This window comes from Camelus bactrianus, chromosome 8 (genome assembly GCF_048773025.1).
Source record: "Camelus bactrianus isolate YW-2024 breed Bactrian camel chromosome 8, ASM4877302v1, whole genome shotgun sequence".
Taxonomy (NCBI): Eukaryota; Metazoa; Chordata; class Mammalia; order Artiodactyla; family Camelidae; genus Camelus; species Camelus bactrianus.
This window is the reverse complement of record NC_133546.1, coordinates 612,447-639,719: the sequence shown is the minus strand read 5'-3', so window position 1 is coordinate 639,719 and position 27,273 is coordinate 612,447. Positions and strand designations below refer to the sequence as shown.

General features: G+C 51.5%; 1 protein-coding gene across 1 annotated transcript in view; it reads right to left on the bottom strand.

Annotated features, from left to right (window-relative positions):
* Positions 1-8,992: 8,992 nt before the first annotated feature.
* WDR27 (WD repeat domain 27) overlaps positions 8,993-27,273 on the bottom strand; it is a 62,941-nt gene continuing 44,660 nt past the window's right edge. Inside the window, 3 exon segments of the mRNA XM_074368916.1 lie at positions 8,993-17,638; positions 25,978-26,059; positions 27,142-27,239. Coding sequence (XP_074225017.1) covers positions 17,459-17,638; positions 25,978-26,059; positions 27,142-27,239 — 360 coding nt within the window. The 3' untranslated portion in view covers positions 8,993-17,458.

The window sequence follows — 27,273 nt, the reverse complement described above, 5'->3', positions numbered from 1 at the left end:
TCCTCAAGGACAAGAACCCAGTCTCCCAAAAGGAACCAGCACGTTAGCTGTGGGTTTTCCGCAGATGGACTTCTTCATTTGGAAGAAGGCCTTCTATTGTTTGAATCATCGATTTCTGATTTTAGTAATTTGGGACTTCTCTTTCTTTCTTGGTCAGCTTCAGCGCTGACCTGAAGTGCCCTCCTTGGTAACTTCATGTACTCTGATGTCTGCACACGCCGATTCCTCGTCCGGGTAAAACTTGAACTTATTTGTGTTTTCAGCCCCTCCGTCAGAACATTTTAATATAAAAGATGTGTGTAACTATCTCCTGAATTCTCCTGTGAACTAGTTAAGGTACAATTTTACAAGATGACTTACCTAAAAAACTAAGGCAGCTACTCGTTCAAAGGTAAAATCCTGAACAGCGCCACAAGGCCACCGCAGTCCAGTGGGAAAGTGACACCAATCCAGGGCCCTGGGGACCGACCGCCGGGAGACACGCTGTGCGATGAACCAGCCACGAGCGTGGGCTGCAGAAGGAAGCCCACACCTGGCAGGGCAGCGAGCTACACTCAGCTCGGCGGTGGCCTCCCCGCGGAGCAGCAGAAAACTGTCAGAACCAGCGCGTGAGTTCAGGTCTCGCGGCCCGCCGAGCAGACGGCAGGGCTGTTTGGTGCTCACATTCCCTTCTCACAATTTTCTCTAAAGCGCCAAGATCTGCTACTAGGTTTTCCTGGCTTTGGCGATTAGAAGGCATCAGAGCCGTTCAGGAAGCACCAGAACTGCAGGGTCTGAAACTGAGCAGCAGGGGGAAATGGGCCCCTCCATCAGAAACGCTGTTTTCTCTCTCTCTCACAATCTGACATAAATCATGGAAAGCAAAGGCAGAGTTAAAAGGCAGTAAAATATTTTCCAGTAGTTCACCTTATGTTTGGAAATGAGACTTATTAACTGTTCTCCAGATGCACTTAATGCAGCTTCAAACAAGTGGGTGCTGGTTTTCAAACGTGGGGTTGTAATTTAAGTGTGCTGCTGCCTGACCGAGACCACCCTACTTGAGAAATTTCCATCTTCCTCAAAGTCAGGAAAACACAAAACTTGGCAAGTCAGCAAAGGGCAACGAAGGAGGCCAAAGACGAAGCTCAGAGAATGCAGTTTTCTACGCAGATCTGGACGAACCGTGGGCAGCCAACGAGAGCACGGAGCGCTGAGCTCTCACACCCACCAGACACGTTGGAGCGGTGCCTCCCGCGGAAGGCGGCACTGCTAGCCCGGATTCTGCCTCTGCCAAACCCAATACCTTCCCCACTTATTTTCATCCAAAGGAATCAGGCCCAACACCCACACACAGGACGGAGGGATCACTTTACAGAAGCAAACCCAGAAGTTGCCAGCGTGCCTGCAAGGCTTCATCTGTGGAAAATATTAAAGGATCCTTCTGCGCCAACAACACAAAAGGGCTCCAAGGAGTAAAGATGAAGTGCTGCGTGCACGATACACAGGAGAGCGAGGCCGTCTGTGGGTTCTAACTTGACGACGTTTTTCTTTTCAGAGTTCCTGGAGGAGGAGCTTTTAAAAATACAATCCTAAGCCCTGCATCAGGACCTCTCCTCCCGCGTGCTGCGCGAGGCCGTGTATCAGGACCGGCCTCCCACGTGCTGTGCGCGAGGACAGCACAGGCAGGCCCTGCGTCTTCCCAGCAGGTCCACAAGGTCACCAGGTCTGCATGGTCACCACCACGTCTGCCACACGCAGTCACCAAATGCTTAGAAGGAAGCATTTTCCAAAGTATTTTTGTGAACCTTGATTCTAGCCACTGCTACTGTAATCTGGAGATATTTCTTTATATCTGAGTATCCCATTTAAAGTATGGAACTAGCAAAACATGTGACGTGGATTGCTTAATATTGAAGAAAAATGCTACAGGAAAGATGGCTCTTTAATTCCAGTCCGCGAGACGTCTGATGGTGCCCATTCACACACAAGTGTTTATCACACTCCTTGAGCCAAGCAGTGCCCTCGGCTCTGGTGTCTGGAGATGGGGTCAACAGACAATCAGACATTCAAACTGGACTTGCACGAGTCAGAGAGCTTGCCCAGGGTCACGTCTCACTAGCCATCTCAAGGGTGCAGCACTCAGGAGGCATGGGGAAGTCCCCCCAGTTCCTTCCTCCCTCCCCAGCCTCTGGGCAAGGCACAGGGTCAGTCCACTTAGTGGGGAGCCTTTAGGCTATGAGACATCTCCTTTTGTGCCCAGACAGCTGTATGGCTTGAGTGACATTTTCTAGGGAGCCCTGGCTCACAGGCCCATAGAGCATAGATCCATTGCCCACGTGCAATCCCAACTCAAAGACGTCCTGCTAAGAGCAGCACGTAGACCAGGGCTCTCTCGCCAGCACAAGTCACGGGTCCGTCTACCAGGAGGCGGGCTGTCACCTACTAGCTGAGAGCAGCCCAGACCACCTGCTTCAATCCCTCCCCTGGGATTCCCCCAACATCCCTGCCACTGAGGGGGAAGCAGTCACGGGCCAGCAGCCTGCACACTCCTCCTTGACGTTAAACGAGACAGGCATGGCGCTACCGTCTTCTCACGGAGCTTGAATTCTGAGCAGAGAGGTGCCAATAAGGGTGGACACATAAACAGGACACTGAGAGGACGTGTGCTGTGAGCACTGCTATGGGGACATGACAGAGGACAGGCTGAGACTCTGCAGATCAGTGGTCAGAGAAGGTCTCTCTGAAGATGTGGTTAGTGAGCTGAGATCAGAAAATTCATGAGAAAATTTCTGGAAAGTCACTCCAGTCAGGAAGAACAGCAAGTGCCAACGTGCTAGCGTGGACGGGCATGGTGCGCTGCAGAAACAACCGGGAGACCACCGTACGCCTCGTGGGGGAGCTTCCTGGATGAGGAGGCTGGACAGAGGCCGGGGACGTGGGCAGGACGTGATGGTGCAAGGCCTTCGAGGCCACGGCAAGACACTGCTGTCTCTTGCAGGTACGAGCGCTTCCACGGGGGTCAGAGAGCCGAGCCGGCATCTGACCTGGGCTCCAGGGGGGCCGTCTGGCTGCCTGCCAGGCGGAGGAGGCAGCAGTGGGAAAGCCGTCCAGGTGCGAGGTAACAGTGGTTCAGACTAAGGCGGTGGGAGGGAAACATGGCAGGAAACAGAGGGTCTGACTGACGTATCAAACCCGCGGCCAGGGTGTGCAAAGTACACCTCAGCAAAACACGTCCCAAAACGCGAGGCCAGGGCCTCCTCCCTCGAGGACGCAGCTCGGTCCTGCCATGTTTGAGCTGGAGGCGCATCGTGCCGGGGACTTCCTCCAGAAGAAACAGGGCGAGGGGGGTGCTGGAACAAGACCAGAACTGAGCTGACAGCTGTGGAAGGCAGGTGACGGCACACGGAAAGCTGTCACGTACTGAACACATGCGTAAACATCTCCATTATCTGAAACTGAGAACCGCGGTGGTCTGAGGGTCACGGCCTGCGAAACACTTGCCAGTGACCGGGGGACCCGCCCGCCCATCCATGGCCGCTGCAGCGTCTCCGAGTGCTGCTTCCTGCCCAGGGCAGGGGACACTTCTTCTGAGCAGAATGTACTCTTTGAGCCACTTTAGTTGGTAGGAATTTTTAATTTCTTTGGTTGTTTGGAAGCTCTGTTACACTGAGCTAAAAATAAGCCTTTCTGAAACTTCCAGCCACACGACCTAGTTCAGTAACACGGAAGCCACGGACACAGGGGCTCTCCCCGCACGAGGGCTCTTTGCACACTGGAGGACGGCGGCCTCGTCTCCCACCGGCTGAGGCCCGATCCTCGTGCTCGTCCCTGAGTCACTCAAAAGGAGACGCTTGTGAGCAAGCAGTCCTCCTCCTCTCCCCCCAAGCCCAGGTGACCTGGGCCTCCTTCCAGGACTGTAACTTCAGTTGCGGTCTCTCTTGTCGCTGGTTATTCACCTGTGTTGTGCACACACTGAACACACCCTACATAGGGTCAGAGGTCTCTGTCTGTTTTGACTTCAACACACACAGTGAGTGACATTACTTCCGGGACACAATCCCATCTGCAAGTTAAAAGCACAAAACCATTGTTTACGCTACGTTCCTCACGTTCTAGCTGTAACTTAACCCTGGTTTATCTCCCAGGTTCAGCCCAGGTGCCCCGCAGCGGGCAGGCAAGGGGTCAGCGCCTCTGGTCAGCGGTAAAAGGCGTGACCTGATGGGACAGCCGCAACCCCAACGGTTTCCAGAGAGCCATGCTGGCGAAGAAGCCAGCCTCAGAGCTCACACGCTGTTGGCTCCCACTCACTACATTTTTGAAATGACAAAAGAAACAGGACAAATTAGGGAATTTCGGGTGGTTTTATAGGTACAGTCCATGAAATGAAAGCCGGCCTTCTTTGACGCTATTACAAGCTTGACGTCAAAATGCAAATGCGAAAAAAGGGAAAGTGTTAGGTCTCCCTTATTCCAAAATCCTAGACAGAATATTAGCTGACTGAGCCTGGCGGCGTGTAAAATGGACAGTTTGAGTTTATCTGAGAAACAACATTAGAAAAATCTATGAATACTCTTTTCACATTTATAATTTTTAAAAAAGAAAAAAACAACTACATTCTCAATAGCTGTAGAACACATTTGATAACATTCAACACCAAGTCATGCTGAAGCACCGGGGCCTGGTAACGATTACCTACCACAAATCTCCAGAACCTCGTCCTTGACGGGAAACTCGAAGACGTTTCTCTTCAGTGAGGTCCCTGCCCTGACTTCTCATCAGGCCCCAGCCTCGAAACTGAAGTAAGAAAGGAAGCTGAAATGTGTACAAATGGTGAAGAAAAGGAACCTGTCACATCCAGACAACGGAAGGTGATGCGGCGCTGCAAAGAAACGGGCCGTCAGCTGCCCGAGCCCACGGGCATTTCACATGTACTCATTTTGTACAAAGTTGTTTTAATTTTGTTATTCATTTCTCATGGTTCATTATGTCCTTTTAAATGTGCCCGTTTTAATTTTTGGTTACTTTAGCTCTTGTGGTCACCCACACTTGCAGAGTTCATCAATGTTCAGCTAAGGCACTAATGAAATTCAATGCAAAACAAAAATATTGGGAAGGTGTGTTGCTAGAGCAAATAGACATTCGTACACAAACAGTGACTCCTGGCCACACCGGGCAGCACAACAAGTTTACCTAATACAAGATGGTCCCCTGCCCCGGGCGGCGCCCTCCCCTTGCATGTGGTGGCCGTGACTCCGCCTGACCTGGGGAAGGCACCCACAGGCGGGCGTGTGTGAGCAGGTGCACTGGCTCCACGCTGGCCTCCCTCCCTTGCCGACTTTGAGGACGCAAGTGCCCTTGTCAGGGACCCTCCCAGACAAGGAACCGCGGTGGCGCCCGGAGACTGTAAGAAGTCCTACGACCACAAAAATCTGAAACCTCCCAGCCACCCGGGGGTGCCTGGAAGCCTCAGACGAGAACACAGCCCCACCGCCGACGGCATGGCCCAGCCTGAGAGACGGAGCGGAGACCCCGGCTGAGCGCACCCCGGCGGCCGAGCCAAAGAAACTGCGAGATGGCCCTGCTGTGCAGCCAGAGACAGCTAAACAGAGACAAAACTGCAAGCCCCCCAGAAGACATCAGAGAGAGTACCTTCACAGCCGTCAGGGTGGCAAAGGCCACGGAAGCACTAACCGGAAAGCAGAAGTTGGAAATCATAAAACTTAAAACTTACATTCATTAAAGGGTGTTATTATAATATAAGTAGACAAGTAACAGATTGGGGGAAATATTCAAAATACGTATACCTGACACGTGAGTGTATCCAGAACACATTTTTTTAAAGTTCTACAACTGAATAATAATAATTAAAATAACTAAAATCGGCCTGTGAACGTATGATAAAGTGTTCAATATCTCTCATTGTTTTTAAAATGCAAATTAAAACCACAGTGAAAATACCACAACAGCTAAAATTAAAAACACTAACAGAGCCAAAAGCAGCTGGAATGCGGGCCTGCCCAGCCCCGCACGCGGCGCTGGCCAGGGCGTAAGTGGCACGACCACGCTGGAAGCCGACGGGCAGCGACCTTGAAGGGAAGCCCGCCCACCCATAACCCCGCACACACGCGAGGAGAGGCCACACAACACTTGTCACCAGGGCTCCCATCGTGGCTCTGTTCATAGTCACCCGACTGGACACATCAGAAGCTCCCCAACTGAGAAGTGGTGAGACCATGCTGCGCCCCGACCATCGGGTACCTCTGCGTGGCGTAAAGTTAGGGGCCACAAGTACAACCAACAACACGGACACGTTCAAAGTCAGAGCCAGAGACCCCACTGATGTGAAAGACGAAACAGTCTCAGTGCAGAAAAGTGAGGTTGAGCAGGCTGGTAGGTGGAGACCCTGGGGGGGAAGGTGTGCATCTGGGGGCAAGTGTCACACAGGTGAGTGTCCTGAGCGCGGCATGATCTACACCTGCACAGAAGGAGAGGCAGTCGCCCCGCATGGCTCACGGCTCACAGCTCACGCCTATGTCAATACTCTGGCAGATGAACTGTCCGCACTGACTTCTTTTATCTTCAATGTTTCCTTCTTAATTCTTCTTCTAAAGAATAAGTATTAGTAGTAAAAAAAAAGTCACTGTCTTCGTTGTCATTTTCTGCCTTCTACGACATTTTAGACTGATGATAGTGTAGAAGTGCCCAGATGTCTTTTCCAGTGTTCACAGGGCCCTAATGTCTGTAACTTTATAAAACTATGAGTACTGAGCAAATCCTGTCATCGTATTTCCCCATGATTTAGTATTTTCTAGGTTCAAACAAGCAAGTGTGACCTGTGTTTCATTTAAATCCAATATTCCTCTTGACTTTTCCATTTCCTACAAACTACTGATGGCTTCTGGAGATAAAATGTCTTCCTCACTGAAGTATGCTAGTTAGTGGCTTCTGAGCACATCTGAACTCAGAATTCTCTCACTGCTGTTGTACCAGTTCAGTCTGACAGGTAACACACCAGCCCCAGCCGCGCTGATGTGACACAGGTAATCACGGTAACCAGCATGTGCTGTCACTGCTGCGGCTGCAGACAGCACCCCGAGGACCCCTGAGCTCAAGACCAGCTCTGGGCACAGACCCAGTGGAGCACTTGCTGGGGGGTGATAGCTGTGTGTCTCCCTAGAAAACTGAGTGGAAGTCAGTGCTGAAACGCAGAGCGTGGACGGCTGAGGGGCAGTCGATCAGGGAGGCAGCACACCTGGCAGACGGGGACACACCACCAGCTACTAACTCAGGACAGAGCTTCTCATGGTGCAAGGCGGCCAACACCAGCTGCAAAAAAGTCCCGATGTCCTCATGGAAAATGCCAACTCTGATCCCCTGGCTGGATCTGTGGAAAGAGAGCGTCTGGCCCAGGGCAGAGATGTCCCTGGTTTTGGAAACTCTGGTTGCATTTCACGCAAGCACACCTTGTATACACGACTTTCCAATCCAAGTATTTGCCGCTCGGCTGAAATATATCCAGTCCTTGTCCGGAGCATGTGAGCCGTAAATCTACGGCAAAGCAGACTCCACCTGACTACTGCTGGCGAGGGGCAAGCCGTTCACGTCTGAGGCCTGGAATAAATTCTGCTGCTAACAGTTCAAGCTGGAAACCTCCTGCCCCATACTGAAGAACGTGACGCCCTGTGCACGTGGCCATCACAGCCTCACCGCCCGGAAACTTCCAGCACAAACAACTGTCCCCTCCACGTCTCAGAGTTTAGTTTCCTTCCCCTCCTGCTAAAGACCGTCTGTCAGGAACCAGAAGTCGTGACGTCAGTACCGTGTTTGTTTTACCTTCTTCAATCATCGTTTGGACAGGTTACGCCTGCGTTACAGCGAAAGACCAACTTGTGGTGCGTTTCTTTGCCGTTATAGAAAATTGAATATTAAAACAAGCAGCATGACGGCAGCAGGCCTCCTGCTCCTTGAGTCTGTGCTGCGTTTAAATGTGGTCTGGCCGCTGACCTCGCTGTCATCTGTAGAACACTTTCCAAAAGGAAGGTGCTGTAGGTTTTCTGGAAGTGAAATTAACTTTTATGATGTGGGTGTGAGGAGAAAGTCAGGATGCATCTGGGGATGAAACACTCTTCAGAACTAGAACACCATCCATGAAAACGTTTGAAAGCACTCGATGGCGAAAGAAAGTATTAATGCCACATTCACAGAATATATGTTGCCTCTCGTAGAACAGACATAAGCACCTTTTTTGAAATCTGGATTTAGAATTTAGCTCTCGTCAGGACATCTAAGATGGAGAACGCACTGCTGGCCCCGTGTCTTCGGGGCAGGATGCAGCCGGCACCTCGCACCTCCTCACTTCCAGCCGCCTCCTCCCCTAGGTGCCCCCCATCCTCACTGGGGCCCCTAGGGCCTCCCCTTCTGTTCATGCACAGCTCCTGGGGGTGCAGGGCCGGGCACTGCGCTTCACAGTGTGGACCTGGGATCAGCTCAATGGTCTGCAAATCTCAGCATATCCACCGAACAGCCGGGGGGTCGGCTCAGCTGTTTTAGTTGTTTCCCTGTCTGTGGGGTGAAGATCGTTAGGACCCACTTCTTCAGGACGCGATGGTCAAATAACAAGGCACTCAGGGCAGTGGCATCGCGCAGTCCTGGTGTGAAGCGAGCTCAGCCGCAGGCCAGAGACGAGGCTTGGTGGACTCCTCGGCAAAGCAGAAACGACTCACAGACACAGTGAGCCATCCATGGCTGCCGGGGAAGGTGGGCGGGAGGGGTGAATGGGGAGTGGGAGATTTGCGTATGAACTACTACATATGAAAATAGACTTTAAACCCTTCTGTGTGGCACAGGGAACTATACTCAGTATCTTGTAGTAAACTTTAGTGAAATGAATATAGAAACGAACACATATACGTATGTGTATTTTGGAATATTATACTTAGAACAATAATTGACACACTGTAACTGACTATACTTCAGTTAATTAATTAAATGAATAAAATGCCACGTTAAAAAAAAAAAAGGAAATTAGGCTTGGACATGTGGCCAAGGAAAGCGTGTAAATGAGGTCTACCTTGGCCCAGGGCACAGGCGGTTGGCACTCTACTTGACAGGAAAACACAAGAGGCCTCAGAAGCAACATCAAAACCAAGAGGCAATGCCTCACGTGTGTGAACCCAGACAAGGAGGGGCTTAGGGCCGGCCCTGCCCTCCCGGGCCCCAGACGTGGGCCAGCTCGCACTGTGCTCCTGTTAGCCACGCGGCACATGGAACAATCACTAAGACGGTTTACTGCGCAGCGTGTATAATTACACATGCACGTGTAACGTATATGAGATAAAGAACACATACACAAAACGACCACACACACGTGCACCTGCACACAATTCAACGCTTTAACCACCCTCTTAGTGGAGAAGAAAGCTATTCTAGAATCACACAGATCATATCGTTCGACAACCCAACTGCAGAGGTAAGAAAATCAAGCCTCAAAAGGTTTGGTGAGGAACTACATGTCAAATGTACAAGATTTTATCATTACAGTTTAAATCTTTTTAAAAGAATGTTTGAACAAAATTAATAATAACATAACGTGAATTTATAACATACAGAAAAGCAAAATGCAGCACAATCACAGCACAAAGGACTGGACAGGAGAAACACAGGTGCACGTACACTTACCAGGGAGGTGTCTACACTGTGGTAGCACTTGCGGACTGTCATAAACTGAAGACACACACTGCAAACCCTAAAGAAACCTCAGATTCATAAAACAAGGTGTTACACCTAGAACCCAGAAAGAGCGATAAAGTAGAAGTACAAGAAAATCCAATTGAGCCAAAAGAAGGCAGGAGGAAATAAAACAAATAACAGACAGACAGACAGAACATAAATAAGCAAAATGAGAGTCCTAAACATGATCGTACCAATAATCACATTAAATGTAAATGGTTTAAACACACCAATTAAAAGGCAGAGGTCAACAGACTGGCTAAAAGAGCAAGACAAAACTGAATACCACCTGTAAGAAATGCACTTCCAATATAAAGACCCTTAGAAGGCTGAAGAAAAAAACAATTTTTTAAGATACTATCTTAACATTAATCAAAAGAAAGCTGAGTGGCTATATCAATACCAAGTATATTTCAAAGGAAAGAAAGAAAGAACACCATTTCATAATAGTAAAGGGTCTAATCATCAAGATGACATAACAATCCTAAACCTGAGGCAGGAAGCCCCATAAAAAGACCAGCAGGACCCCCAGGCAGGGCCACTACTCTCCTGCCAGCACCATCCGGTTCCCCAGCCCAGAGGTTCTATCTCACTTTTCGCCTCTGAAACGGCTTACTTACCCCTAAAATTCTGTTGGTTCCCTGAGCTCACTTCTGATTGGTTATTTCCTTCACTCCTGGTTGGTTTTCTCTCCCTCCTGATTGGTCCATTTCTACAAAGCTTGTCTCTAGTCAACTTTTGTTATACCTCATTTGCATATGATGTTGCAAAGTGTAAACTGGCAGCCTATAAAAGCCTGTGTAAACCTACAGACGGGGTCCAGAGCTTGGAGTGTTAACTCCTCTGGGCCCGCTGGCGTAATAAACCTGAGTTCTCCAGCTCTCCGAGTGCTGGTTGGTCTCTTGCCCGGATCCAGGTTGCTGTCACAGCTGAGCTGTAACACTGAGCTGTAACACATTTTTTCTGCAACAAACCTAACACAGGAGCTTCAAAATACATGAAGCAAAAACTAACAGAATCACAAGGAACAGCTCCTCTCAGTGGAGGGGCCTTAGAGCAGGGTCTCTTAGTCACAGTTATAGTCAGAGTTTTCAGTACCTCTCTTGGTGATTGTTAACACAGAGACAACCACTAAGGACACAGCAGATCTGAAGAACACTGTTGGCCCACTGGTCTTAACTGATTCATGCGGAACATACCACCACCAACAGCAGAACATACACAGAACATGAAACCACGTTCAATAAACTCAAACCATGCAAAAAGCGCTTTCTGACCACGTGGAGTTAAGTCAGAAATCAATAAAAGACCGATCTTGGGAAAGTCCCCAAATATTTGGGAACAGAATAGCACACTTTTAGATAACCCACGAACCAACGATGAAACCAAAAGGGGAATTAGAAGGTCTTCTGAGCTAAACAAACACGAAAAGACAACATATCAAAATTGAGGGGATGCTGCTAAAAAGTAGTTCAGGGAGGGGAACTTCCAGAGCCACCAGAAGCCAGGACCCCAGCACCCACACGACATGACCAAGACTTGGACTTAGCCTTGGACTTAATCCTCTTGGCAGAGCTGGGGGCACCGGCGTTTCCTAAGGACTTCCTGCAGTTCTAAGAGTGTCCAGTGGAAAATTACTGACTCAAAGACAGAGGAAAAGGAGTCAATTTTAAAGGAAGAAAAAAAGTCAAAAAGGGACAGCTAAACTTCACATGACCAGCTGCGGAGGGTCACGGGTCTGCCCGGAGCAAATACTTCTGTGAAAAGTGGTCCCACCCCTTCAAGTGTTCAGCTTCACCAAATCAGACTAAACTGGCTTCAGTTCCAAAACCACACCTCTGCTGACATCAGCACATCTCTAACCAAAGGGCACTTCCTACTGAAAATGTCAAGCACAAGGTTTTAAAGTGTTGCAATCGAGAGAAAAACGAGTCTGTCGGTTCCATTTCTTCACAAGAGCTAAAGAGACGGGAGAAAAGGTTCAAACAGTAAGACACGGTGGAAAGATCTTTCCACCATCCACATAGTTTCTAAGGACAAATTTAATCAAAATAAATTCTGTTCCCTCATTTTAAAATTTAAAATCCAAAGCATGAGGATAAGGAAATCTATTTCCAAGTTCACTGGGTGGCTTAACTTTGTGGTCCTGGATTCCACATTTGAGAGAACTGAAAGGCATTATCCACGTCGTGGGGCAGAGAGGGTTGGAGGAAAGTTGAAAGGGATGATCAGCACTCCTGGCACATTCCAGAGGACCAGGCCTGGCACCAAATCCACGCCAAATGACACAATTTCACCTCCGCTTCCTGGTAAAGACTGTCTCCTCCCGGTGTCCTCGCCCCAGGAGGTACCGCCCTCCTCCCTGCACCTGGCACTTGGAGCTAGCTCGCACGTCCTCATCCAGGGACATCTGTGGGCTCCACGAGCAGGTGCTGCATGGCCCCAGCACAGATGGGAATCCGCTAGTCCAGGGTGTGGCCCTGGCCAGCCACTCCCAGCTTCTGGAATGTTCCTTTGCCCCCGCCTCTCGGCCCGAGGACCACTCTGCCTCCCTTGCCTGGTTCTCTGGCGCTGCCACAACCCCATGAGCTCCTGATGTGAGTCCGCCCTCACCGGAGGCAGCTGGAGCCGAGGCCACAGCGCACATGCAGGATGAAGAGGCCGTGGCCAGGAGGAGAGGACAGGCTGAAGCACACGCCTGGGGACTCAGAGCAGCAGTGACACAGCAGAGTCCCCGTGTGCACACCCTCCTCCTGAGCCTGCAGGCTTTTCAGACTGTCCCTTTCTGACAAAGTCCGAGATGCCCCGCCCCGGGCAGACGGGCCAGGGGGGCTGCCCCCTAGGGGAGCCGAAGCCAGCGCTCCTCCGTGGCTCGAGAGGGCTGTCCATCCGGGAGCTGGGGCCCGTGTTGCCTGAGCAGCCGATATCCGTCTGGTCACATGTCACCAGTCAGCAGCTAAGAACTGGCAGAGGAACGCGGGGTCCCTCCCGGCGAGCAAAATGCTAAGAGTTCCTGCCTCGACTTCAAGGCCAATTCTGAAAGGCAAAGCCTAAGGGTTTTGGCAAAGCTACACACCAAGATGGAACTTTATCCTGAATCAAGCATCGGAAGGCTGCATTTCAACACTGGTCCCACACAATGTTCAAAATTAGAAACACCGAGGTGAGCTGACACGCTGTTCCCAGTGAGGCAGAGCACAGCTGCCCTGATCCCCCACCCGCGGTGCCGCCCCCGACACGACGAATCTGTAACAATGTGCTTCCTTCAACGGGGGAAGCCGCTCCAGCGCCAGCACAGGGGCCCAAAGCCACGGCCACGGTGATTTCTTGTAGAGAAGTCAACCCGCAGGGCCAGGCAGCAAAGGGCTGCACTTCAAACCAGGACACACGCGAGGACTGAAAAGAAATGAACAGCAGACATTTCAACACAGATGCGTATCCCCACCCCTGGGACACAGGTGGGACGTGGGTGGGGCACAGCACCCTCCTCGCTCAGTGCCTGGGGTGGAGCCGAGAGACTCAGGGAGCCGGACCGCCTGGTCCAGAAACGCGCCAGTAAGTCAGACTGTTGTCTTCACGGGATGCTGTGTACTCGTACCCAGCCACCCTCCGTGTTACCTCTGAGAGCAGGACGCCTCCCACACGCAGAGGCCAGGACCGGAGCCCACCGCGTGGAGAGGTCGGAACAGGGCCCGCAGGGGTGGGTGTCCCCGGCCGAACCCCCACGCCTGCTCCACAGCACGAGACCCTCACCACCACGAGTGAGTCTCAGGCCCTGGAAGGAGCTCACAGTGCAAACTGGTAAAATGATCACAAACTTCTCATTTTACCCAATTTAGAAACCAAGGAAAACAGCGCTTTCCCACATCCAGACTTGGGCTGCCTGCCGTGGCAGAGCCAGACCCCAGCTCTCAGTCACGGCCTGGCTAAAACGGGGGGTTTCGATCTCATCCTTGGACGCTTCAGCACATAAAGGTTTTGAAAGAGAAAACAGGACGCTAAAAGGCAAAACCAAATCTAGAAAAAGCATTGACTGTAGACACAAAGGATGAAATGACAATTTACAGCACGAGCGAGAGCAGTCGGCAAGCACGACACTGGGGCCAAAAGACGAAGACGTGGAGACAGACACAAGCCGCTGGGAATGAGGAGGGAGACGCAGACCTCCAGCCGCACGTGAGCACGCGTCTCCCCTGCGGTCCACGAGGGGCGGTCAGAGCCGCGGGGCTCTGCTTCCTGACAACGGCCTCAGCCAGACAGTGACCGTGTCAGCGGTCGGAGCAGAGATCCTCTCAAAGTCTCCTGCGTTTTACTCAGAAACTTCTCACAACCGAATCATCTGTCTTGGGAAAATAAATCCAGACAGAAGATATTGTTCCCTCAAAGATGCACATCAAAATATCACTTCAGCACCCAGAACAGCTCAGGTGCCCACACACAGCTGACAGTTCAGACGTCCACACACACACCACGGTCTCAACGCAAAGTAAGAGGTTCCAAGTTCCCATGTCTTTGCTTCTGCCCCGCCTTCCCCAGGCGCCAACGACCCACGGAGGGAGCGCAGCCGTCCCAGTGCCCGCGCACTGGGCGTCACCACTCCTGCTCCTCCCATCAGGACGGTACGGCGGGGCCTGAGCCACGCCGTGGACGCCATCCGTGGCCACCTTCCTCTGCGCCGCCTCCTTCACCCAGACGACTCGAGATCGCCCACGTTCCCACTCTGTGCTCTCGGGTCACCGCGGTGACACGGTTAAAGGCAACCCAGTGACTCTGGGGAGAACATGGCAGACTCTTCCAAGTAAGTCCTACATGACACAGACATGGAAAATGGAAAATAAACACCCACTGAACACCCAGACACCCCCCACCGGTGAGAACGAGGTTTCGTGTCTTACATCAACACCGTTATTTCACTGTGTATTCTGAGTGACACCAGGCAGGCCTGACGATTGTGACATTGGTGGTAAATCTGATGACGTGAGCAAAGCTCTAGCTGGGGGGCTCTTTCCAGCGAGTCCCGCCTCTTCTGCCCTCACGTGGGGAGCTCTCCTCCATGGCTAACCTGCAGATTCCTAATCTTTCTCCTAAACTTCTCACGGGGGCAGCAGGTCCCCCACCTCAGCCCACACGCGCAAACTCAGGCACCCAGCCGTCAACACCATGGTCCTGTGTCTTCCTCTGTGTCTCTCGTTTGAAGACCACACATCCTTCTGCTGGAAATGCCAGTCGTGCTTGGCTATAATCTCAGCCAGGATAAATGGATGACGGAGGCACTTAAATTTGTGTTCCCACCTCAACAGCTAAATATCTAAGCAGACATGTCCTTAGACAAAGACACCAGTGCCCTCTGTGTGTCCAGGAGCCCAGAGCTGACAGCACGCCCTCTGGGGCCCACCTGGCCCGGCCCAGCGTGAGCAGCGGTGCTCCCGGCAGGACGGCGCCCGCGTCCTCACAGCCCCCGGGTCTGAGCCACTCTGTGGAGGCCCTGCTGCCAGTGTGCCGCCTTAACCTGCAGAGCCCTTCTCTCAGCCACGTGTGTTATTAGAATAATTTCATTCGTAAATGTAACCTTCTTCCAAAGGGCTTCTGAGCCTTGCTTTGACGACTGAGCAGAATCAATGATGAAAACCAGAGCTGAACCATGTCTAGCAGCTTGGTCTGAGGGGCTCAAAACTGCCATTTTTGAAGGGGTAACACCTTTTTCAATTAAAATTTGTTTTTTAAAATTTAGTCATGGAACCTGTCCCCTACCTTCCCAAAGTTACGATAAGTCCTTGGAATCAAGTCAGCACCACGCCGGCCACTTTGAACCAGCTCTGAAGTCAGTCGCGTCAGCTCCATGCCAGCTCCCTCATCGTGAAACGCAGACACCAGCACCTGCTTTGCTGATTTTCATGACCACTCACTTAAGTGAGGTCTTGAGCCTGCAGAGCACGGCCCTCCCCCAGCACGCAGCAGGTGTGCGGGATGGGGCGGGGGGGCCCCCACACACAGCCTGGGGCAGGACCCAACACCACCGGCCACCGTGGAGGGGCCGGGGTCGACCACACAACCAGGAACACGAGGGCTTGAAGACAACGGCTTATCTCTACAAGATGTGCTCAAACCCAGGGAGTCTCCTGAGATTCACAAGATGAAGGAAAATAACAGGAAAGAAGGGGGAGGGGCAAGGGGAGGAGCGAGGGGGAGGGCAGCGGCTGTAGAACTGAATCTGCCGACTCAGAGTCCCAGACCCACGTCCCAGACCCGCGAATCTGCTAAGTGTAACCGCCCCCGGGGTGCCACACCTGCGGTCTGACTTGCTGGCCTCCCCTGGCCACTGCAAACCCAGTCCTTGCACGCCTTTACCGTCCTGCCCTCCTGGGAGGTATCATCAACCCAAGATGCAGAAACCTCACAGTGTAACGTGAACCACCTCCTCGGTCCCCTGTGCTTGAACGCGCGTCTGAGATGTTAATACGCCTGGATTAACTCAGAGGGGTCGTCTTCTACAAGCAGAAATGTCAAATCATTGTTGGACGGATGATTTAACAGATGTTTTAAAACCAAAGCTTGAGTCTGGTATTTCACTCTATGGGCACAATTTTAACCGTTAGTGCCAGGCGCACAGAGATTCCACAAGGCAGAGCCCTCTGCTCTACAAGGGAAGCACGAGGACGCTGGGCTCCCCTAAGGTCAGGAAACACGGCGCCAGAAAGCAAGGCCCTGGCCGCACGGCGCGCCTGCCGCTGAAGGCGTGCTGCTGCTCCACGGGGACCCTGCTGATGCGACCAGACTGAGCACAGAACTCTGGAAGAATGGGGTTTTTTGTTAGAAACCCCTAGTTACAGAGACAGTTAGCACTAGGTTCTCTGATCATCGTCCCTAAAACTGCCAAGTTTCACAGAACAGCCGGGAGCGGCAGTGCTCGTTCAGGCCTGAGTGGCTTCTCAGCCTCCGGGGTGAGGGGCTGCAGGAGCCGCCCACTCCCTGGCCTCCCTCCCTGGCTCAGCCCCCCTTTATTCACTAAGGGAACCGCAGTGGCAGGGAGACCTACACACTTTCTCTAACTGAAAATTTTCAAGTACTGAAAACGTCCCTCAGTTCAGCTCTGCTAAAAGATACCTTGAAGCCGGTACTGAATTTTCAGTGTTTCACCTGCACGTCCGGCACCCAGCGCCCCGCACGCACCTGCCTGGCCTCCTGAGCTGGCTCTCCTCTCCGGCTGTCAGTCACAACCACGCTTCAGTGCTACTGCCCGTGTGTCAGTCAAGGCTCCAAAGAGGAATGCAACAATTTCAAGAAACACACTAAAAAGATTTAAGTTAGCTAACAGCAGCACGTACTAGTGATTAAGAAAGGCAGGCACACTGCGGTCCACGCAGCGTGGCCTCATCCAGGGACAAGGGACGCAGAGTGCACAGCTCAGCACCAGGGGAGGAAACGCCGACCCACGCGCCCCGCAGCAGAGGACCGACACGCCGGTCAGGGTCGGGGTGCACCGGGCAGAGACAAGGAGGCCGAGCGACGCCCAGGGGCACTGCGACATCACAGCCTCACTGATCCGTTTCTCTAACACTCAGCACAAGTGGAAGGCATGCTGTGTAGCAGACCCCACGGGCACCCCTTGCTCTCCTGCGGGGCAGTCCAGCAGATGTGCACCGGCCGAGCAATGATGCTGCCATCGCAGGACACGCTCTGGTTCCCTGTCCCCGGGAGGGCTCATTTCTCAGCTCCACCCCCGGCTCTCATGGAGAGCTGGCCCGCAGCCTCAAAGATCATCAAACCTCACCAACACGCAGGGTGGCGGAGACAGAAGCTCTGCGTCAGGCTCCCTGAGCCGGGGCCATACCTGGGCGGCGGACGGGCCTAAGGCCAGAGCGGTGACCGTGTCTGAGTTTCCTGCGAGTCTGCAGGAGAAGGTGCTGCAGCCCGTCTCGTACACGTACGCCTGGAAGACAGAATGCACGCACTTCTGTACGGGGCAGCCGGCCACCAGCAAGGAGTCGCACGGAGCAGAAGGTCCTCTGGCCAATGTGGTCAGAGCAGCAGCCGGGCGGCGGGCACAGCGCCCACCAGGCCGCAGAGAAACCAGGAAACGCGCGTTCCCCTCTAGGAAGCGTGTCATCCTGATGATCCACGCCACACTTTGTTTTCCCCATGAGCCTCCTCGGAGCAGCTTCAGACACAGGCTCGTGGCTGAGGACTGATCTTAAGGAAGGAGTGCAGACCTCATGTCCAACCTCACCTGGAAGTCCCAACTTGGGTGGATAAAGTATGTTTCATTGTTCTTTTCCATAAACTCGAGAGTGAGCCATTTGCACTTTGCTTCCTACTAATCAGCTAGGATTTGAGCGATTCAAATGTTTAGAGTGTTTTCACAGCTGCTGATAAAATGAAAAATAAAACGCACATTCCTCTCTAACGGCATTATTCCACAAAGAGAAATGTGTGCAGATTCGCCATCTAATGCTTCATCTAGGGACAAACTCTGGCCCCGACGCCACATAAGAGACGGGAGAGCCGTTCTGATTATGAGGCAACGAAGGCGCCAACAAGCACCGCCAGCTCTCCTGGGAGAGGTGGCCCATCGCAGTGGGGAGACCGCAGAGCTGCCCCCGTTCCCCACAACCTCAGGTGCCCGTGAGTCCTTCAGATTCAGACCTTCCAGGTGATTCTGCCATTGGCTAGACAGTGGTTTTGAAATAAAGTCTGCAAATAGATGTTTTACATATTTTGAAGTAAAGTGGAGAAATAATGGTTGCCTTTCGCCCTCTGGCCCAGACAGGTGTTTATCTGAAAAGAATCCGTTCACTTAACCTGAAAGTTCCCCAGAAGCTCCTGGGGTTGGCTCCGAAGGGACTTGAGACCAAGCATTTCTCACGGGTTCCCAGAGGGACGGGTGCCATGGCCCAGGGACCCCACACTAAGAACCACGGGCTGGAGTGCCCACACCTGCACCACATCACCGTCTGCAAAACACCTGAGCTGTTACGTAAATCATAACCGCCGGTGAATCACTGATGTCCCACGTTCTTCTGAGGAAACCAGGACACGGAGGGAGCAAGCTGCTAGCACGGTCACCAGGGGTCCAGGGGTCCAGACTGAGGTTCTGAACGGGCTGTTCTGACTCAAACTTCTTTCCATTCCAGGAGGCTGCCAGTGACCACGCCGTTCCTGAGGACTCCCGGGTCCCTCTGGTCACACAGATGCCTCAAAACCACCCCTGCCAGTTTGCACTGACTCGGGGGGGTACACATGAATTTTAGGGGGGACAGAGCTCCTCCCTCCTTCCTCCCCGGAGGACCAGGAGCAAGAAAAGTGCAGATGGACAATGGCTAGGGGACACGTGTGCGAGGTCCCAGCTTCAATCCCCAGAACCTCCCTTAAAAGGCAGAGAAAAGCAACTCCGAAAGTCAGAAGGCAGGCTTTGAGGTCTGAGTTTCTACTTTTGCTTTAATCAGCTTCTATTATATAATCATCTCTTGTTGAAAAGTCCGTCCTGAGACTCCTTAGTTTTCACCTAATTCTGCATGGAAACGAACAGTGGCCTGTACTTGCATAAAATCTCAAAATACACAGAGAAGGCCACCACGATATTGTGACAGAGTCCAGGCAAGAGCTACTGAGGAAACAGGCTTCTGCGTCCTATACGCAAACGGCTGGAAATGAAACTTACCTTTTCACCCAGAAGGTTCATGAGTCAAAGGCATCTTTCTGGTCACAACAAACTGAACATGAAAACAGCAGTGTGCAGCCCAAGTATCAGAGATAATTCATTAGACAAGCTCTTGTCGACAGCGGCAACAATCAGTCCAGAAAGACAAGGTGGTAGAAAAATTAAAAGAATTCTGCATATGCCTCTACCTGCTTACAACCCGTGGGAAGAACAAAATGTTTGAATTGCGGTGATAATGTCACTTCATTCATGAGGCAACTTCTCCCCATCAACAAGCAAGCAGCTTTGGCTGAAATGTACTGAGAAGCAAAGGAAACTTGAAAGGAAACCAGCACAGAGTACATGTTACCCCAAAGCTAAGTTAGTAAGTCCTGAGAAAAGGAGTGAGAAAAAGGAAGCATTATTTTTTCAGGCCAAAGATGAGGCCGTGGCACCAAGCACACGGTGCTGGAACAATGTTTGCTCGAAAATATTTTCACAAAAATCGTAAAGGACTGAACGTACCACTGAAAAAGATGACTGTTTCACAAACAGGCCTAGACCAGCTCATGACGACTGTTTTGTGATTTTGTTGAACCGTATCTGCGAACTTGAAGTTCCTCTCACTTTCCGTCCCACAGATCTAACGCGTGTCCCGCACACTCCCTCCCCGAGTCGTCCCCCGAGAGGAAAGGGTGGGGAGCTGCACACAGAAGTCACCTCCTGGCACTCAAAGTTTCCGACAGTGCTGATCTCGTCCACGGGGGAATCGACCGGCACATCACGGTCACTTACTCTCCCTTTTAAAATACTTCCAGAGATGACACTTCTCCAAACTGTGCACATTGCTTCAGATCATTGACTTTTTATGAAAAAGAAAAACTCTTCTCAGAAGACCAAGATGTCCAAGGTTTAATCAGAGCCTGACTGAAGAGTGCACTGAGACAGCAGCACTGCCCACGCAGGCAGGAAGCGGAGACCCCGGGGCGAGAAGCTGGCGACGGTGCACCGGGGCCTCCCGCCAGGTCGGAGGCAGGCCCTCAGTCTCTGTCCACCTCCAGCAAGGTCTGGCAGCAGAAACTGTGGCAAACAGAGTGACAAGCTCTGCCGGTCCCCTGCCACCTCCTGCTGCAGACGGAGCACAGTGGGTCACCGGACTGGCGCACTGGTCTCGCCACTGGGGTCACACACCCAGGGGAGGCGCAGCCTTAGTCATCTGAAACAAGCCTTTGTCAACTTTGTTCCAAACAACAACCTGGTCTTCTCAGCATCTTTGGGCCCGTGATCAAACACAGAACTACTTATCTGAGGATTCATTACTTCATGCACACGTTTTGATTTCTTTGGAAATGCGATTGTAGAGAGAAGCATCAGGGCAGAGGGACCTGACCAGGGGCAGCTCCCGTCCCCCGCAGCTGTGGCGCCATCCTGTGAAACCCCAGTGTGATAATGGCTTCCTGTGCAGCCAGACACAAGCACGATTCCTCAAGCGCAGCCACACACGGCGTGACTGCACCGCGCCCCCGCGGTGGGCAGCAGCGCCACAGCTGCAACATGGCAGGTGGACAGCCCGTGATGCCCCGGGACCAGGGGGATCGGGGGGACCAGGGGAGCCCGGCGCGCGCGCAGCCCTCAGCCAGGACGCGCGCCACAGAACGGCCTCCCGCGGCGCGGGGTTCAAGCTCACCCGCGTCCAGCGCTGCCTCCAATGTCTGCACCTGGATTCTTACTTGGAAAAATGTCAGACAGAGAAGTACAGAGATTACACAGCGAATTCATACACACACCCAAACACAACGTTGTCGAGACCCGGCTGCACTTGCTCCAACCACCACGGCTTTTCCTTTTCTTTTGGTGTTTGGGGTTGAAGACAGAGGACGTGGTTTGCAGCAATTCGCAAGGACGCCGTCCTGCGTGTTTTGTCAGCGTCCCTAACTGCAGCCACTCCACACACAACCGCACGGCCGTTCCACACCCAGCTGAGACAGCAACGCAGGCCTGATGTCCGCTCCCAGGGCCCTCACTCGTCTTTCACAGCTACTGGGGGAAACCGGGACCCAAACAAGACATGCACGTCGCCTTTCTGTCTCTGTCTCACTGTTGTTCTGGAGCCGGCACAGACTCGCTGAGCAGCCTGACCGGCTCCTGAAGGGCGTTCCCCGCTCAGGGCCTGTCCGTCCGCCTCCGTGGGGTGCCTCTCAGCCTCTTCACGACCCCTGCGCTTGCCACCAAGCCAGACGTTACCTGCAAAGGCTCAGGATCAGGCTCAGGCTCAGCTGGCCTCACGGGACCGTCTGCAGCGAAGACTAACGTGGTGTTCACCTCAAGAGGGCCTCACGTGACGTCTGGGCTGTTCCCCCTGGCTGACACTACGCCCGACCAGACGGTTCAGGTTGCGACAGCACGATGCTCCCGGGGAGAACTTCCCATCCATTGTTTTTAATTGAACAACATCTGACAGAAGCTCGCCCCCTTAAGAAAGGTGTCCGCGCTCAATGCAGGCCTGCCTACCACAGGCACCGCTGCACAGCAGGTCCCCAGACCTCCTCACCTGCAGCCCTAACCTCCACACCCTCCACTACCCCCTCCCCTCGCTGTGGCCCCCTCCATTCCACTCTCTGCCTCTAAGAGTCTGACTGTTCTCGATTCCTCAGATAAGCGGGGCCAAGAGTGCCTGTCCTCTGTGACTGCTCGTTGTGCTGAGCACCTTGTTCAGCCACGTCGTCCCACATCGCAGGACTTCCCTCCTTTTTGTGTCTGAGTGACCTTCCGTTACACGTACCCGCACGTCGTCTTATCCACTCAGCCGCCAGCAAGCGCTGGGCGTTTCCTCATCTCGGCTGCTGTGCGGGGTCTGCAAGATCCTGGTTTCAGTCCTTCTGGAAGAATGCCCAGGACTGGGGCTGCTGGGCCACACTGCGGTTCTGTTTTTAACTTTCTGAGGAACCGCTACACTGTTTCTCGCAACGGCTGCACCCTGTCGCACCCCCACCAGCAGTGCACGAGGGCTCCAGTTTCTCCACAGCCTCACCAACACTTGCTCCTTCTGTCTTTTTGATGACGGCCATCCCGACAGGTGTGAGGGGACATCGCATGTGGGTTTGGTTTGCGTTTCCCTGATGATGAGTTGAGCATCTTCTCACGTGTCTGTTGGCCATCTGCACGTCTTCTTTGGACAGATGTCCATCCAAGCTGCCTGGGGTCATGGGTCATCATCAGGCAGTGTCATCTACTGATGACACTGGCTAAGATCAGTCACTTTACTTGAGCCTCCAAGAGGGTGATTTTCTAATTCGGCAATTCATCGCCCTTGCCCGGAGCTCATCCCTCAAGCAGAACCGCGCCTCTGCAAACACAGCATTTGGTTAACTTGAAATATTGTCCAAACAGGACAGGCAAACAAGTGCTTACTCCTTCCCCTTTAAGGGCAAACTTCTGAGCAAGGACCCGGTGCCCGAGCCACTCCCAGCAGGGGCCAGTGAGTTCTGTTTTATGTCTGTTTTTGTTTCAGTTGTCTCTTTTGGGGGGAATGGCACTTAAAAGTCATGAGAGTTCAGATGCACAATCATTTAATATCGCTTACAGTCATCACTCCTTTGCTCAGCCGAGACTTCTCCGGCCTCTGGTGTTGCCTCCTGAGGCCTCGCTGGGTCCACCACTCTTCAATTCCCCCTTCCGTCTGGTCACACCGTGTTCCGGGCTCATCTGTAAGATCTCAGCAACAGAGCTGCAACCAGCTCCGCACCCGGGAACCCAGGCTCCCACCACAGGGAACAGCATTTAGAGGCCACACAGAGGATGCCGAGGGCTGTTGCTGAAACATCAGTGCTTCCAAGCGTCTTCAGTGGCCGGACGGGGAGGCATGCGCCTGTCTTCGCGTTTGTGCACCAGTTTCAAATGTTAGAGTCTTTCCAGCACCTTCAATCACTGGTAAAGCACATCCCCCCCACGGTGCTCTTCCTTCCAGGGTGTCTCAGCAGCTGTCACTTGCTTATTCTCCCAAACAACTTCACAAATGACACTGTCTAGCTGCAGGGAGACCTGTGGGCGGTTTCCCTGGGGCCGTGTGGACTTCACATGTTACTTACAGACAACCGGCTTCGTCACGAGACAGAATCTTCCTCCCCAAGAACAAGATGCGATTATATCGTTCAAGTCCACATTTCTGGGAGAAAACTAAGTTTTCTTTATATACATTTTGCAGAGTTCTTGCCACATTTATGCTTAAATATTTTATCCTCTTTAAGCCTCTTCTGATGGCTTCTTCTCTTCAAGAACTGTATCTCCTCACAGGTCATTATTTTTATATATAAAGACCAGTGAATTCTGCATATGAACTGAAATCCTACTATTAACACTTTGCTGAATTATTGTCTTGTTCACAATGGCCATTAATTCGCTTGGGGTTTCCAGATACGCAATCTTACCGCCTCTGACTAAAGACGGTCCCAGCTATCCCTCTAACACAGCTCCCTTGCCTGATTCTGTAGGTAAGTGCCCCCAGTGCTCTAAAATCTGAGTGAGACTAACATGCCTTCTTCCTCCCTTCCCAGCCACGGAAGTCCTCTCACGTCTTCCCGTCAGATGCTGGCATTTGTGCCAAGAGAAGCATTTCATCATTTGAAGGAAGCATCAAGACTCCTCTTTTAGTGGCTGTTTTATCAGAACTGAATGTGGAATTTTGTTGAAATGGTTTTATGCATATATGAAGATGGTCGCACAATTCTTTTACCCTTATTAATAACATGAATTCACTAATGGATTTCTTGACATTGAATCATCCCCGAATCCCGTGAACACTGAACTTTCCTGTTTCTGCTTTACCTTCTTTGTTAAAAGTAAAGGATATGAGTTTCCTTAATTTCCTTCAGCTCATTTGCAAATATACTGTTAGTTTTCATCCACCTAGAAAACACATTTTTCTGGTGTGGTCTCATTGTCAGCAAGAGTGTTTTTGGTTCCCCCTCATCTTTTTATGTTATAAGAAGCACACGTCTAGAGGTGGCTTGACACCGTGGAACAGAATATAGGACACATAGAAGAAACAGGGGCAAGCTGGAGACACTGTGCAGGTTCTTCTGCACAAAAGATACGTGGTCTGCCATCCACGTGATGTTGGATGTTTTAAGCAGAAAAGCATCACTACCAGCAATGATTTGCTCTTCAGCCACTAAAGGAAGCCTGTTAAACTCCTCCATCATGACCGAGGGTGTTTCTTTTTCTTTTTAGAGTTTATACTACTTTTGCTTTATATTTCTTGAAGCTATGTTATTAGATGCATACAGATTTAGAATTAAGACATTTCTAATAGAGATTGGCATCATCATCACCATTAAATGTCACTCATTATCTACAGTAATGCTTTAAGCCTTAAAGTCTGCTTTACACTGAGAAAGTCTTCCTCATATCAGCTTAATTTCCCACATTTCTACTTTCAATGTTTCTGTGTTTATATTCTTAACTTCAATTATATTTCTCAGCTGCACTCACATATATGTTGCATAAAAGAAAATAGTGATCAAAAATTTCAAGAAAATTCAATGTACACAGTTGGCTGTATTTGGCTCCTGAAAGAACAGATCCACACTCAGGTTATTCCATGAAATCCTTAGGTAATACGTAAGTCGTGCTCAAGCCTTTAAAGCGAACATCTCTCACACTCAAACTACCTCACTTAGAGACGAACTCAATTTTCTGTCGTAACGGATGACACAGACGTCAATGGAGCACTTTTAAAACTAGAATCACTTTTCCTATTTAAAAGTCCCACAAAACAGTTTTTAATATTCTTAAATTCCATTCTCACCAGTTAGATGAAATAAGAAAAAAAATTTTAGGAAAAAGTCTGATTCTCAGTTAAACTGTAATTTTTTCCAAATAAACATTATGATTTCCGTGACCTTTTTGGGAACTTTTTCACATCATCTTGTTTAGGTGACCTGTATAGACCAGCAGTGAGTTGAGCTGTGTCCTCCAAGATGAAACGGCCACGCCCTGCCCCCAGGGCCTGTGAATGTGACCCCATCTGGAAGCAGGACCTCGCAGAGGTCACTAAGTGTCACGCAGTCAGCGCGGGTGCAGGGCGTCCAGCGACTGCGGCCTTACGTGACAAAGGAGAGGGTCTGAGCACACAGAGCAGATGCATAGGGAGGGCGGTGTGTGCGGACGGAGGCAGAGGCCGCTGGGGATAGACAGGCACCACCAGGAGTGGAGGAGGCGCGGGACAGAGCCTCCCTCCGGGCCTCCAGGCGAGTCGGCCCTGCCAGCACCTCGACCTCGGACTTCCGGCCTCCAGAAGCAGGAGAGAGGCAATTTCTGTTGATTTAATCTGCCAGGTTGAGGTGACTTGTCACCAGAGCCGCAGGAAATCAGGACAAAACACAGTCATAGGCAATTTGTGCAACGAGGAACCAATGAATAAAGAAATTAATTGATTAGCGGTTGGAATTTAAAGTATCAGACTTCAAAAAAAAAACACCCATGAAGGCCTGTCACACCTCGAGTGTTACTGTTATTAAAACACCGGCCCCAGTCAACCCCGAAGTCCACTTCCGTCCTCACGTGCAGCAGTACGAGCCGTCCACACGAGAACGAGACCCTCCGCGTGGAGACCGCACCCCGGTGGCACGCACGTGTGTGTCCTCGGCGCCACTCGCCACCTACCGGCCACAAGGGCTGAAAGCAATTCCAAAAGGGAAGCAGCGGTGCTCGCACCTACAAGGAAGAAAATGGACACCAGGAAATCAAGTGATTTTTTCCATTTTTAACCCAAATTAGGAAAGATGCTGACTTGTTGCTTTCCTTCACAAAAATGAACAAACTGACGGTGACAGCACAGTTTACACGTGAGGATTGTTAAGCGGTGAGCAGGCTATTCTGGGGATCTTTAAAAACAGCTAAGATGACACCGACTACGGGGTACAGGACCGATCACAAGGCCTTGCTGCAGAGCACAGGGAACCACGTTCAGGGGCTTGCAGTGACCTCCAATGAACAAGAATCGGAAAGGAATGTATACATAAGTTTACACAGAACCAAACCACTGTGCTGTGTACCAGAAAGTAATACCACATTCTACACCAAAAAACTTTTTAAATAGTTGAAACACTGTTTGAAATCATAAATTCAGAAAAATAACCAAATTAACATTAAATGAACTTTTTTACATGTTAAGAGTATATAAATGTCACACAGGATGGAAATGGGGGTTTACACTTGATCAGTGACCGAAGAGAACACAGACACTGCCCACGTGGTCCCTGTGGCAGCAGCCCACACACACGCAGACACACGACGACGTACAAGCGCTCCCGAAGCTGTTAGACACAGCACGTACTCAGCGCCTGTCTGGCAAAATGCAACTGTCAGAACACATTAAAACAACAGAATTATGTGTGTGTGTGTGTGCACCACTCTGTGTATATGTGTCTACACACAGCACAGGCCCCACTGCACATGCTCCTGTGTACACGCATGTGCACACACACGTCTCACGCAGGCTAACAGCTACAGTGACCCGGTTACTTGCGTTCCCAGCGCTCAGGGGCCACGGGCCTCATGGGGAGCAGAGGAAGGACGGGCACGTGCTGTTTTATGGTTCCAAATCCACGTGCCCTTTTCTGTGTATAAATCAGACTTCTCTTAGGCTGGCCAGTGCAAACAGGCTCATCACAACCTTGTCAAACTCGGGGGAAAAAGAGATCAGCTAGGATTATCGTGAGCCTTAATAATGGTGCCCTGTACACTTTCTCCCCAGCTTCGCCCCGACTGCAGTCTGAGAGTGGAAAGAGCCTTACTGCAGGGTCCTCGGGTCCCACAGTCTTATCCCGTCACCAACGGCTGTGGTGGCAAAAAGATTGTAAGCCTGGGGTGGTCGTGTTGCAAATGATGATCCCTGCCATTGCAAGAGGAAAACTCAAGATGTGTTT